Source organism: Lepisma saccharinum, chromosome 14, assembly GCF_977018435.1.
Source record: "Lepisma saccharinum chromosome 14, izLepSacc3.1, whole genome shotgun sequence".
Classification (NCBI taxonomy): Eukaryota; Metazoa; Arthropoda; class Insecta; order Zygentoma; family Lepismatidae; genus Lepisma; species Lepisma saccharinum.
Window position 1 is genome coordinate 37,519,311 of NC_139242.1, and position 15,480 is coordinate 37,534,790.

Here is a 15,480-nt window from a genome sequence, read left to right on the forward strand (position 1 = left end):
ATCACCATTTCCACGTTGCGCGCTGCAGTGGCCTTGTACCGAGGGTGTTAAGTGACTTTTTGAGCCACTCTGTACAGTTACAGTTTTTCTTGTATGTACGCATTGCTTGCATTATAGAATTATTTTCCTGTAGTTTACGGTTATTACAAGCATAAGAAAACAGTTTTTTCTTTGTGACGTTTCAAGAGAACACACGCTCCTTTCATCAGACATTTATTTTCATTTTGACTAAAGATACAGTTAGAACAATGGTTAGTAATTTTTTAAACAAAAATAATCCATTATATAATAGATGTTGTCAATGTTACATTGTTGTAATATAGCAACTTAACTGTGAAAAAAGCAGTCTGTTTTATTTTTATTTCAGATTTTTTTTTCTTTTTTAAATTATGAATCCCAAATATCATCAGGTAATTCAAATTCATCATTGTTTTCACAAAGTCTCTTGATGTTTTCTGTTATATTGAATTTTAAAGATGGTGGCTTACTCCATTTGTGAAAAAGAAAACTCCATACTGGATCTATGTTACCATTTTCATTATTTAATTTATTCCAGTGTTCTTCTGCAATGAACGAAGCTTCCCAGACATTCAACTCTGTGTTTCCGTTAATCTTTTTAAAATCATTCTCTTTTTAATCAAATACTTCTCTTCGATGATATGAGTTGACAAACCTGTTCTTGGGTTTAGATTTGTAATGTCCAAATCGTGTTCGTGCCATCTTATTGCCATTTTCCTTGCTGTTTGTGTTCTGAAACGTCACAAAGAAAAACTGTTTTCTTATGCTTGTAATAACCGTAAACTACAGGAAAATAATTCAGTTACAGTTTTACAAATTAAAATAAAACATTATAATATATACAGTGTTATATAATTACAAAGTGTGAGACTAAGAAGGGAGGTTATCTAAGTGTCCCCCTCCAATTTCCATGAAACTTGGCAGGTGTTTAGAGGGGCCCAAAGGAAGAAATACATGTTTTTTTGTTTCAGCTAAAAAACTGTTTTAGGGGGCAAAACCTCCTCAAATGTCAAGATGAGGACAAATTGAAGTAAGGATATGAGCCCTATGTGTCCCTCCGATTTCCACGAAACTTGGCAGGTGTATAAAGGGATCCAAAGGAAGAAATATGTGTTTGTTTGTTTCGGCTAAAAAACTGTTTTGGGAGGCAAAACTTGCCTCAAATGTCAAGATGAAACAAACAAAATCATTCCCGAGGTGTATCTTATTGTGATAAATTTCAGGTTAAAACCTCTCAATTTGCTGCAGTTATTATTGTCTCAAAAATTGGTGACTTACCCCCACCCTTCTATATTAGAGAGTTTTTATTGAAAACTTAAAACTCAAGTGATGCACTAACATTGCTGAGTCTTGTGCTTCTTAATGTACGAAAATATAACCTAGTCAAATATGAGCATAATTTTAAGTTCTTGCAAGACATGTTAAACCGGTCTGTCGTCTACTATCTTTAAACAAGATAACAATTTTTTCTCAAATACAATGTGAGAGCAGTCCTTCAAGTTATCTTGCAACTCAAAAGCTTTGCTTGTATGGCAGTTATCATAATTACAACTTTTGTGATTTTCCCTCCACTCCTCTCCTAAGCTATGAAATATTATTTTAAAAATTGTACTGCAAAATTGCAGACCAGTGAAATCTCTAAAATTACTCAGTTTAATTCCTTATACTCTGAAAATGTATTGTAGACCATTTTGGAAAGAAAAAAAAGTTGAAGAGCATACCATAGAGGGGGAAAATCAGTTTTTCATCTGCCATCTTGAAACAATTGTCCAATTTTGCTCACAAGTTTTCTAGCTGTAGAAGAAAAATTACCTACATGATTCTAAATTTAGATGACCATTAGGATGAGAAATGAGAAAAATCATTTAAAGAGTCTTCTGTATGCCATAATTAACGACATTTCAATAAAATGTATTCAATTCTCCCTTGTAATGCTTAAACATGCAAAAATGTATTGTATCAGTTGTTTCCCCCACATAAAGAAGTGACTGATAACCAATGTGCTCCCACATTTCAAAATTATAAGCTTTGTTAAAGTATGCTACATCATTCAATGCAAAGGATTTATCTAAAAATGTATGATACTTTTTCTTTTTTTGTTTCTTGGATATATAATCTTTTTATTTTTTTGTGTTAAAATTTCATTTCTAGCATGATTTGAGGAAAATAGCCTTAAAAAACCCACTATGACTTGTACTACATTCATTATTTTTAGTATTATAAGCTCTGCAAAGCCTTTTCTTTACAAGGTTTCCAACAAAAATTGACAATCTTAGAACTTCACCAGTATTTAAAGCAATAATGTACAAGAGTTTCTAGAAAAAAAAACACTTTGTGACTGTTTTTTTGTTGGTTATTTTAAGGTGGATTTTTCTGAAAAAACCCACGTGGGGAAAACTGGGCCGGTCCCACCCAGGCCAACGCTGCTTAACAGTGTTTTTATTTTAAAATAAGGGAATGCGAATTTCCATAAGCAAACTAAATATTGAAAGAAATATATTCTTTTAGCACTGATTTTGAAAATTCAGGTGCCAGGCGAAAATTTTCAGGCACAATGGCAACCAGGCACCCTGTGTTTGTTTTGGAAAACTTTTGTGTGTAATGGTCATTCATTTTATCAAGCTTGTTTGTACATTTGTTACGTGTCTTACTCTTGTGTTTTTAACCTGTGGTGGATTTAAATGATTTTTCCTTTTACACACAGCCCACATCTGTGATAGCACCTCAGGAGTCTGGTACAAGTTCAATGATGAGTGTGTGGAAAAGATGGACGGAAAGAAATTAAACTTAGGTGTAGAAGAGGAACTTGAAGGAGGTAGTTATATTAAAACTATTTTGTTTTGCAAATGAATAGGATGCAGTATAAATGTAAATATCAAAATCCAGAGGAGATCCTGTTTTCCTAAATTTATTAACGAGATAATGCACAATATTTCTGTGTGGAGCAGGAGCTCTAGAGAATTCTCTTGTACCTTGGTGCCTTGCTCTTCTGCACAAGTTTGTTGTCCCAAAAGTTCTTACTCTAATGTGTACGCATGGTGTGACATTATAACACTAATATCACATCCGTTTGTATCAAAGCAAATATGGTCTTTCATGGCAGCCAGATAGAGATGCCATGTTTCGACAGCACAGTTCTGTTCTTGATAACATATTGTGGGTCAACAGTGACAATTTGATGGGGAAAGGCAACAAACTATTGTATTTCGTATATAATGTGCAGTACAATTCAGGTTCAAGAAATGGCTTTCTTGTAGGTCATAAAGCTGTTGCTATGCCAATCAAGAATGAATGACATCATATCTATTCAATAAATCACCTGTTGCTATGTGGACCAAGAGGAGAATATTGTTATGTATACAATAAGTCACCAAGTGACGCCACCTCCCCCCTCTCCCTGCACTGTGTTTAACATCCCAAAGCTTATACTTCTTTTTATTTTGTATTAGAAAAAAGTGAGATCAAAATTATGTTATGGATTTGTCAGAATTGCGCTTTTCTCGGTGTCACAAAACATTCTGTTACAAAGTAAGAAAATCATGAAAAATGGCAATTTCACTTTTTAAAAAATATATTATTACTAAGAAATTCAACCTGGTAACACTGATCGGCATGAAAATCCTCCCACGAGGATGAAAGGGTGTACCTTATAGATTTCGAGTCGCTGATTACGAATATCGCATTGAAAAAGTTCCAGCACGTAAGGTTTTTTTTTAGGGGGCATTTTCCATAAAAAATTACCGAAAAATTGTATTTTTGTAATGAAATTGTATTTTTTATGCTTGGAATGCATAATTGTGTATTTTTACCTCAATCCAAGAATTGTTACTATATCCTAGGAACATTCTTTCCCCTGCCCCCACAACCCCCCTCCGAAATAGAAAAAAATTCCAAATACACCCCACCCACTCCAAAAAAACAGTGAATTCTGCCACAACACACATTTTTTTGAGAATTCCAGATAAATGTCAAAACAAAAATGTGAATATTGCATTTTAACATTACTACTGGAAGAAATATTTTCACGATGTCCCATGAGCCATAAGTGACTGGCTCTAAAATGAATGGTATCTTACAATTTTTAACTATGTGTGACAGGCTTATTTGTGTACATTGGAGTTCAACGTTTTATTTTCGTTACACTGTCACCTCTGCTTCCTTGAAGGTAAAAGGATTCATAATCAACTTGTGGTCATTCGTTGGCACCCCCTTGTCTAGACGACAAACAGGATGTGGCTGGAAAAAGGTGCCAAGACATCCACCTCCTTGTCTCGTGAAGCAGATATTTTACTTCCGAGGTGATCGTGGTGTAAGAGAGTCGCGTTACTCTGTGTCTGTTTATATCGTTAAGGAAAAATATTTCTGCGTGAAATATTGACATTTGTGTTAAACCAACATGCCACGAACTTGCAAAACTCGGTAGATTCATTCTGCTACATATGTGGGGAAGTGGTCTTCAAGGGGCAAAGTAGGGCATTGTCACCGTTCCTAAAGACAGCGTACCACCTGTGCTTTGGGTGTAAAGTCGGCGACCAGGATCGCGATTGGGCTCCCAAACAAAGTTGTAACTCGTGTGCGCGTACACTAAAAGGATGGTTAAAAGGTACACATAAATCGATACCATTCGCCGTACCTATGGTTTGGCACGAGCCCCGGGATCATGTTGCAGACTGTTATTTCTGCCTGACCAATATTACAGGTTTCTGAAAAGGTACGAAGCATAAAATACAGTATCCTGACTTGGATTCCGCGAAGAGACCTCTCCCACAAGATGTTGTTCTGCCTGTACCCGTACCACCAGACTCATACACACTGAGTAGTGTTTCATCCGACGAAGAACCTGCGACTTGTCAGGATGTTGCACAATCTTCGAGTACGCATTCAGATCCCAATTACGCCCCACTGTCTGACACTAAGGAACCACATGTGATAAGTCAGGAAGAACTGAATAATCTCATCAGAGACTTAAACCTTCCGAAGACCAAGGCCCTGTTGCTTGCATCACGACTTCAACAATGGAATATACTTGACCGAGATGTGAATATATCGATGTACAGAAAAAGAGAGGTGAGCCTAGTTCCTATTTTTACAAAGGATGGTGATTTGGTGTATTGCAGTGACATTCCGTCGCTTATGGAACAACTGAAATTTGACTACATCACTTAAGAATTATCTCGGGAATCGTAAGTCACCTAATTACAAAGACATTATAGGCAGGTTAATTACTTCATTTCGTACCATGGGATTTAATATGTCCCTCAAGTTACATTTCCTGCATTGTCACTTGGATTTCTTCCCTCAACAGTACAGCTTGGGTGAGGTCTGCGATGGACACGGTGAAAGGTTTCATCAACAAATAGCTACCATGGAGAGGCGCTACAGTGGGAAATGGAGTGTGAATATGTTGGCTGACTTCTGTTGGAATGCGACACGCGAGACACCCTGTACAAATTACAAGAGGAGCAGGAACACCAATTGACATGCAAATGTTGAACTTTTACTCTTTATGTAGTTGTATCAGCTTGTTTTATATTGAAATTCTGATGATAGCATGCAATTTTATATGGGGGGAGAATAGCACCTTTGCGTGGTAATTGAAACCCGCCCCCACCCCCTCCCTCAAAACTGGTACGTCTTGGAGAAAAACTGGTTGCGGATTCGAACTCAGGAGTTCCAAATCTATAAGAATCACCTAATTTGGTTCATGGGAGCGACAAAAAGTTTAATTTTGCCGAACAGTGTAATTGTATTTGTGCCTGTTGATTTATACATGTTATACGCAGTGATATAGTGTAAACATGAGTGGTCCCATGTTGGCTGTCTGAATTATTCCATGCATAATATGCACCAGAGTTTTGGGGGCAAAATATACATGAGTAAATACGGTAATTCATTCAGTCAATCTATTTCAGTGTTCCACTGTGTACTTGCCAAGGAGAAACTTGATGAAACCTAGGCTTGGAAAGCTCCAAAATGCACTGTGTGTTTGAGTTGAGGGGTTACATATATTCAATTGTGCTGGTGAGTGGTGTGCTTCCAGCTGCTACAAGGGTGGCATTCTGATGGCCGTGGACGTCTGGAAGCGGGGGCAAGGGGGACCACGGCCCTGCCCTTGGGAAATGAATGTCCACCTAAAAATTATATATTTCACACATAATTTCATTTGTCACAGTAATTTATGTTAATTATTATAAATTTGTTGAAGAAGCATGATAATTTCAGACTTAGTGTTTTTTGAGGGGGCATCACTATTATGGGGAAAAATATGCCTCATTTGCCCCCCCTGGAAAAAGAATACCTTGCTTGCCCCTCCCTAGAAAAAAATCCTGCGGATGTCCATGCTGATGGCATAAAAGTATTTTGAAGACACTGTACCTATAAAATGTGCTGTTTTACTGAAATACAAGGGTGGTTCAATAATTATTGTCCCTGACATATAAGCAGTATTATTTTTCCACAAAGTTCCCCTTCACAGTAATGCACTTCTTCCACCTATGCTGTAAAGCCACTATGCCAGCTTCAAAGAATGTCTGTGGCTGAGCCGTGAGCCATTCTTCGGCAGCGTCCATAACAGCAGCATTTGAGGGAAAATGCGTCCCCTTGAGGTGCTCCTTCAACTTCGGGAACAAATGAAAGTCACTAGGGGCGAGGTCATGTGAGTAGGGAGGGTGTTCCAACACATGGAAACCAGCAGCATGGATTGCGGCACCAGTAACATGGCTTCTGTGTGCTGGAGCATTATCGTGGTGAAACAGCACTTTTCGCCGCAACATCCCACGCCGTTTCTCCTTGATTGCTTCGCGTAACTTAGGGATTAGGGCTGCATAATAGTCCCCAGTAACAGTGTGTCCCACCAGGTAGTCAATAAGGAGCACACCCTTCGCATCCCAAAAAATTGTGGCCATAACCTTGCGTGCTGATGCTTTCACCCTGAATTTGCGGGGGGGAGGTGAATTGCTGTGCCGCCACTCCATACTCTGTCGTTGGGACTCGGGATCATAGTGGTGGAGCCATGTCTCATCCACTGTCACAAATCTATCGCAGAACTGCTTCAGGTCTGCCCCCATCAGCTCCAAACCAGCCCTTGAACATTGAACTCTGTCTTTCTGTTGTTCACGGGATAACATTTTGGGGACCCATCGCGCTGACACCTTTCTGAATACCAAGTGTTCATGCACAATGGTTTCCACTGAGCCTACAGAGATGTGCATGGTGTCTGCTAACTGTTGCACCGTGATTCTTCTGTCAGCCATAATCATGTCATGCACAGCATCAATGTTTTCTGGGGTGGATGCTGTTGTGGAGGACCAGCACCAGGGGCCTGTTGACAGCTTTCCCTGCCGCAACGGAAATCGCGGCACCAGTTTTTTTACCACCTGGTAGGTAGGAGCCCCATCACCCAACACACTGACCATGTCCTCATGAATCTCCTTTGGGCTTAGCCCCTTTTTCTGGAGGTACTTGATGACAGCTCGTTGTTCGGTTTTCTCCATTTTTCAAACTAAGTGCCACCTCTCACACATAAAAAGAGAAAAACAAATTTACTGTAGCACCTACGGTTCTGAAATTTTGCATATAGGCATCTAAGACATTAGGCTACAATATCCCCATCATTCATTGCAATTCATATCCTCTAAGTATGCCGGGGACAATAATTATTGAATCGCCCTCGTACTTTCAAATTTCATTCACTTTATTATTTTGTGGCACGTACGAGTAACTAGCTGCTTCTGGAAACTGGTAAAGTCCCCCTGCATATAGTACAATTTATTGATGATCCTTGTTTTAGGTGTTTACATCAATCAGTATATTTGTAAAAGTTTCCCAATAATACACTTGTTTTTTTTTTCTTTCAGAAAGTACAAGTGCAAAAAAATCAAAACAACCTCGGATACCAAAAGGTCACCTGAGTTCCAATAATGCATATATGTTAGTTTATACCTTGAAGTCCTCAAATGAAAATGTCAAAGAATCGGGTGAGAGTTCTGCAGATGAAAAGTGGGATATATCAGATAGGATTCAGGACTTAGTTCAGAAAGAGAACTCAAACTTTGAGCAGTGGGTTAATGATGTTAATGCAAATAGGGTAAGTAAATCTAAAAATAGAATATTTGTTAATGCAAAAATTGGGCAAAGTTCTTATTTGAATCTACTTATTTTTAAGCAATATTTTGGCATGGACTCATGAGTTTTATTATGTATTGGTGAATTCTGCTCTGAATACGTATTTCCAGGGCATTCAACCTTTTCATTTTGTCCGGATGAAAGTCCTGATCTCCAAAAAATCTTCATGGCTTGCTGGGTATATACGAGGGTTGGGGCATAAGCCATGGCAACATATTTTTTTTTCTCGAGAATGTTGAATTTCGAAATATACAAATTAAAGAGGACAGTTTATAACACTGCAGAATGTATGAACAACGCTGATCATGCACACCAGAAAGGTTTCAAAAAGCTTACATTTGCATTACAGGAATGAAAGAGGCATACGCTATGGTAGGGCATTATTCCCTGCAGCTCCCCACAGTTCTTTGTGACTTTCTCTGGATATTTTCCTGAAGAACGCTGTTCATGCCAGGCCACTCCATTTTGTATGGTGGTTAAATCACCTCCACCCTATGTGAGATAGCAATACATCACGCTGCCATCTAGTGATGTGTGCACATGCTACGGGTACCACATTCTCCGGGACATACGATCATATTGTGGTGCCACCGTTTAACTTCGAGAAAAGACATAGTTGCCAATGACTTATGCCCTTGTATGAACAGTAACATGAAATGTGTTATCAGACTAAATAATCACTCATAAAGTGCACCAATTAAAATTGAACTTGCCAATGCACATACCACACTGAATAGTGCCAGGACTCCTTTCATGTTCAGGTACTGTACACAAGATGACATCACAATCACTCAAATCCAGCTGCAATGGCAGGACAGGAACTGTCACTTTATTTCTGACAGTGAGATGCCTGGGGAAACATATGACCTTCATCATGAGGGGTACAGGTGTAAGATCCAAGGATATGCCCATATGTTAGCTCAGGGTGGCTACTCACCGGGAATTCCTTGAATTCTGGTAATTGTGCATGGATTATTGCCTCTAGGAATTATGCGTGAATTTTACATGAAAAATTGCAACTTTTATTAATCCAAATTAATTCATATATTTTCAAGTGTTCCGAGGCAAGTTGTTAACCGTTTTTCCTTTATTTCTATTGAGGAAGAAAAAGAGAAAGCTGCGGGGAAAATAAACAGAATTCTCCCAATCCCTTTACTTGGTTAGTGTCCTTTGCAGAACAATCTATCTGACAGACAGAAGGTTCTTGCAAAATAAGATATCTTGAAGTTGATTAAGTAAATTTGAGTTTGAAATTCTTGTACAATAGACAATTTTTCTTAGATTAGTATATTCCCTAACATTTGTGACTTGTGTTTATAGATGTATTTCGAGTCTGAGTATGTGAAATGGCAAATGTAAACTCCGCACCTTAAATCAAATATTTTAAATCTATACACCGTTCAATTAAATTAAATTTGAATTTTTGGATACATTGGAATCACAGACCCTTTACATTGTCAATATATTTGTGTTTGGGTGGTGAGAGGCGGTGATACGTAAGATTAAAATAGAGAAAACATCTGTTTGGACCCTTGAATTTTTGGAAACTTCTCCTTGAAAACCGGGAATTATACTTGAATTTTATCATGGGCCTTGAGAGGCCAGCCTGTAGCTGGACAAGGGTACCATTTGCTGATTTGTAAAAATGAAATGAAAACAATGTACCTTATTTGGGTGTCTTTTTTTTTTTCATTCAACATTTCAACCAAATGAACATTGATGTTCTTCAAGAAGCAGCGTAGAATTCTTCCAATAAAATTACATGGTATGAAAATGTTAAAATGTTCAAGGTAATAATGTAAAAACAATACACAATGTCACACCATGTCCTGCGTATTATTCTTTTTACCTTGGAGCATTTTTACTAGGGCTGAGCTGATGTATTCAATACAAAAGTGGTATCAGAATAAAAATAAATGTTTAGAGTTTATTTCCTCATACTGGCTGACACTCTTCTGTATTTTGGTCTTTTATGGAGCCTGCAAAAATACTGCTACACATTTTTGTAAATCTATCCTAGAAATTGACATTTCTTCTATTTTAGAATTGTCCTTATTAATATCATTTGTGTGCTCTTTGTTCGTAAAAATGAATACCTAAATGTGCATAAGTATAATTCACATTCGTTATTGAAATGTTTATAATTTTTATGTATTTTTATATCAGATCAGACCAGTTATTTGTGTTTTATATATATACAATGTGTCTCAAACTACAAACAATATGACTAATCAGAGTTTCCTATTTATGACTGTGTTAAATACAAGCATTGTAAGCATAGGGCAATATGCCATTTGAAGATTATTTTTATATATATTGTAGGGATGGACCTATATGAAAATTTGCCCGATACTGATATAAAGTTTACCAATACCGATATTCTACCAATCTGATATAAAATTCCAAATGGTTCATTGACCTTAATAAATGTATGTTACCAGATGAACCAATCATTTGCAATGTAAAGGATGCTCCATATTTAGACATTGACTTACAAAAAATGCAGAATGGATATTATATGTTTATATCCTAAAAATATAACAATATGGCATAATATTGTGCTAAATTGTAAGATATTTATAAATATATCAGATTGGTAAAATTACCGATAATTAGAGGCACATATTTTTGGAAAATAAAAAAGCAAAATTTCGGTATTATAGCGGTGAAAAATTGGATCAAAAGTGGTATATAAAATGACATTTTGGTTTCAAAATTGTGAATATAATCCTAAATTTGATTTAAAAACTGCACTTATTACACAAAATAAGCATATCCCTTCTAATAGCACATTTATGTAATTTGCAAAGTATTAAGTATTATTCCTGTATAACAGGATCCATATTTGCTTCTCAAATATTTGCAGCAGAATAAATCAAATTTCCATGAATTATATAACTCTCAGGATAATTCAAACTTCAGAAAGTGTCATGTCGGTAAACAAACTCTAAATTTTTTGTTTGAGTCTACTTCGCATTTTGCAGTTCATTTTGCATAATTTAGTGACAAAACAGGGTAGGAAAATTCTCCTCCCACCTTTCAGAAACATGAAAAATTAACATTACAATGTGTTATTTCACATTTTGTGTTTTGAAATATGCATTCCTTTACTGATACATCGATATGCCTATATTTACCTATACAAATAGAGTACTTATTAATGTGTTCCATCCCTAATTGAAAATAGCAAAGACAACATTTTATGACTAAATTTGTGATGAAATATAGCAATTACATCTTTTACAGGATAAAATAGTGGAAGTAGGAAAAGCCAGGCAGGCAGAAATCAAGAGGCTGTATGAAATGCTCCCGGTGGATGATGATGATGATAATTTTGAATTCATTTCCTTGAGTTGGCTGAATAAGTGGTTAGGCAGTGACGATGACGACCCTCCTGTACAAAACAGCTCCTTGCTTTGCAAGCATGAGAAAATGAATCCAGAGAGTGTTACTAAGGCCAAGTGCATCAGCACTAAAGCTGTAAGTACCTTTGTGGAACAAGTTGGATTCCTGTTCTGATTTCAGTATAAGATTTAATTTTTTATCTCGTAGTGAATGACATAATTTTGTTTTATGTTGCCTTTCTGCCAGATAAAATTCATTAAAACATTAAAATAGGCAGTCACAGACAGTTCTGGGAGTGAACAACCCCATTGGCTTTCAATTGGATCATTGCTACCCAGAAGTGTCCATGACTGTACAATGCTATATTGTTTATTTAATCTGATTCTCATGCATATTATTAAGGTGCTACAATAGAAGGCGATTCATAATTTGTTATTGTGATTTCTGTGGGCTAAAATTTTCAAATTTAAATGAGAAAATAAAACTGGCATGAGAAATGCCTGGATAACTAAGAGAGTTATATTTGGCAATTCTGTACGCAACACAACTCCTGTTGGGAAGATTATGATATACACCAGAACCTAGAATTTACGTTCCCAGATTTTTTTATTGGTAAATCACCCTGACTGGTAATTGTTGAACCTTTTGGTGCCTGATCGTCTCGATCGAGATGCTCTTAGGTAACCCTCGAGTGCCCGATCGTCTCGATCGAGATGCTTTGTCAAGGTCGTAGTTTTTACGTTATAACTTCGCTATTTTTGGCTAGAATTCCGATTTTCTTTTTTCATATTGTTGTTAACACATGTATTTAACAGAAATGATTGTTGCACTTTTTTTTCATGAAAATGGTGGGAGAAAGGTGACTTCTTTTTTGCATCTTTTTTCAAGGGAAAAATTTGGCCAACAAAGGAAGGCCGGCTTTGTTGTTCTAAAGCAATGCGTTTCCCTCACCCCTGGAAACTGCATTGGAAGGAAGTTTGTTTATTGGTACTAGAGGTCAAAAGGAATGTTTTCCGTGCAGGCGCAAGCGGGGGGTGGGAGTTGGGGAGGGGAAAGAGGGGTTGTTGAAAGTGTGTCGTAAGAATGTAAGTTCGAGGGGTGCCGAAGAAAAGCCTTTGTTCTTGAGCACAAGTGTTTCACAAGTGGCTACAAAGGTTACCCTGCATTGTCTAAAAATAGAACAACGGTATATCATTCATCTCTCTAGGGCAATTAGCCCTGAGCTATAGTCATTTCAATGTAAAAAGCATTTCACTAAAATTTGATGCTTGAGACAGTGTCGCGCAGGCCATTCATTTGGGGGGTACAACTCGCGTTACATTGGTCATATGATAATGATGCAACTATTTTTCTGTTTCTTACATGCCAGTGATAATTTCTATGTGCATGTTGACCTTTTCATGACCTTTGGGGGGGGGGAACCCCAATTTTTTTTTTTAGAAAAATGATTTTTGGGGGGATTCCCCTCTCCATGTATACCCCGAATGTGCATAAATTTTATATCATCTGAATCTGTGGTTCATTCTGCTTACAACGGTATATCATTCATCTCTCTAGGGCAATTAGCCTCTGAGCTACAGTCATTTCAAGATAACGCTGCATTTTGAAGCTTGAATCAGTGGCATGCTGACGATTTCTTTTGTGAGCACACCTCGCGTTACATTGGTCATACGATAATAATGCAAATATTTTTATGTTCCTTACATGCCAGCGATAATTTGCCATGTGCATGTCGACACTGTCATGTACTTTTTCCTTGGAGATGGGGGAATCCCCATTTTTTCCAAAAAATTTCGAATTTTGGCATTTCTCCCCCCCCCTCTCCCCCTGCCACATTTATGCCGAATGTGCATAAATTTTATATAGTCTGAATCTCTGGTTCATTCCGCATACAACGGTATATCACTCGTCTCTCTAGGGCAATTAGCCTCCGATCTACACTCATTTAATTGAAACTCTGCATTTTGCTGAAAATCGGCTCAGGCACCAAGAGGGTTGGTTACCTGTGAAAATGGCCTTGGGCTCCAAAAGGTTAAATGATGAAAGTTGACAAACGTGCTGCTAGTGGTATGAAATAATAGTTCCTTTACAGTTAATTATTCTGCTCTAATTTTTTTTCAAGTTTGGGTAAATATTATAAGTTCTTTAATTTCATTTTTTGAGTGCTTATTTCTATGTTCTAATTTATTTTAAAATATTGTTTATGAAGTGTTTACCAAAATTGATTGTTAACTGTGGTTTCTCGTTACACAGGCAGATGTTCTGTATGAAAAATACGGTGGAGGTCCTCGTCTCACTCGTAATGAGATGTGTAGGGAGTGTGTTGCAAATAAATGTAGATTCAGGCAGTTGGAAATCAAGACATCAGAGGAGAGCAAGCAGATCAGTAATTTATTAAAGGCCAAGCTTGTCGAGTAAGTGTTTTTGTAGCATTGTTAATTATTCCATGCATGTGTTGCATAACATACTCTGTTGTAGAATATCCAAGGACCATCCAGAAATAGCTTTTGTTGAATATGAAATGTGTGTGTGAAAAGGAAAGGCAAGGGAGGCAGAAAGGCTATGGATGGCAAACTGCAAAACACAAGACGAATCAAAGTTCACAGATTTCTCATCATTATCACAGAGAAAGTGCAATGGAGAAAAATTGCATTGCTCTCCAGAATTTTTTTTTACATATAAGAATAGGTGTATGCAAAGTTGATAAATCTGTAATGTAAGAATGAACTGTGACCCATTTTCAAAGGTACTAGCACTGCATGTTGATCCTAGAAGGTGTTATTTACGATTAGACAAAAGTCAGGCATGTGGCAATACCACATTTTACACTTGAGACTCCCACATCTGGAACCTAAAACTGTGGGTAGTTTCTTTGATTGTGCGGGCATTAGTATGACAGTTTTTATTTTATGTAGACCATTCCCTTTTTGTCTATCTTCTCATACCTATATTTTTTCCTTCTTTCCAGATTTCTTGAAGAAGATCTTGAATTGATTTCTTCAGGATGCTAGAAAATAATCAGTTTTCTTCTTCTTCCTCTTGTAGGTGTGGGTAACCAAAGCTTATTCTGCGACTACAAAAATTGATCATTCCTGAATTTCTTTTTCCTTTTGGCTTGTAATTTAATTTTTAGGCAAACGGATGGATATCTGGCATCCTCAGAACTGTTTTAAATTTCATCCACCATCGCTTCGACCTTCCATTTACTTCGGATTTCTTCACTTTTAATTTTGAATTGCAAGTTTACTCCTCTTACAGACCCCAAAAATGTAATTTGTGAACAACAATTTATTCTAGTTTTATCATGTTGACACGGAGTCCAACATTCACTACCATATAGAAGAGCTGGTTTTGAGATTGATATGGTATCTAATTTGAATTTCTTTTCTCATTTGTTTTCCAAAATTTATTTTCAACATTCCATTTAATCAATTATATTTTATTAAATTTTTCTCAACATCTTTTTGGTGTTGAAATATATAAAAAGTTTGTTACCTGTTCAATTATTTTATGGTATACCACTATTTTTACTCTAGTATGTTTTTTTTTACCATTATTGCCATTGACTTTGCTTTATCATCTGGAATTTTCATGTTATAATTTGTAGGAATTGATTGAAGTTTGAAAGACCTTTGTACACCATCTGCACTTGATGCCATCAATATCTGGTCATCTGCGAATATTACTGTTCCAGGGTTGCTAATGTCTGGAAAACAGGGAAATGTCAGGGAATTTTGCAGATCATCTAGAATTTACATGCATTTTGTAGTCTGCAACAGAGAAAGTTGCAAAATGAACAAGCAGTTCACTTCCACTTCTGGATTCGGTTCTTGTGATTCCACTGGATTCGGTTCTTGTGATTCCACTCCCAAAAAATATTCAGTTCAGAAACCTGTTTCTTTCATTCTTATGATTCTCAGTCTTGTGCAAAATTATGGTTCCTTCGAATTTCTGTAATAAATTTTCACTAATAATTCACTAATTTTAGAACAA

General features: G+C 36.8%; 1 protein-coding gene across 3 annotated transcripts in view; it reads left to right on the forward strand.

Annotated features, from left to right (window-relative positions):
* LOC145998801 (ubiquitin carboxyl-terminal hydrolase 48-like) overlaps positions 1-15,480 on the forward strand; it is a 319,266-nt gene that overhangs the window by 26,707 nt on the left and 277,079 nt on the right. For all 3 annotated transcript variants that reach the window (XM_083135408.1, XM_083135411.1, XM_083135410.1), the window contains exons 8-11: positions 2,723-2,833; positions 7,875-8,104; positions 11,389-11,622; positions 13,741-13,901. In XM_083135408.1, coding sequence (XP_082991534.1) covers positions 2,723-2,833; positions 7,875-8,104; positions 11,389-11,622; positions 13,741-13,901 — 736 coding nt within the window. The remainder of the gene's footprint in view (positions 1-2,722; positions 2,834-7,874; positions 8,105-11,388; positions 11,623-13,740; positions 13,902-15,480) is intronic.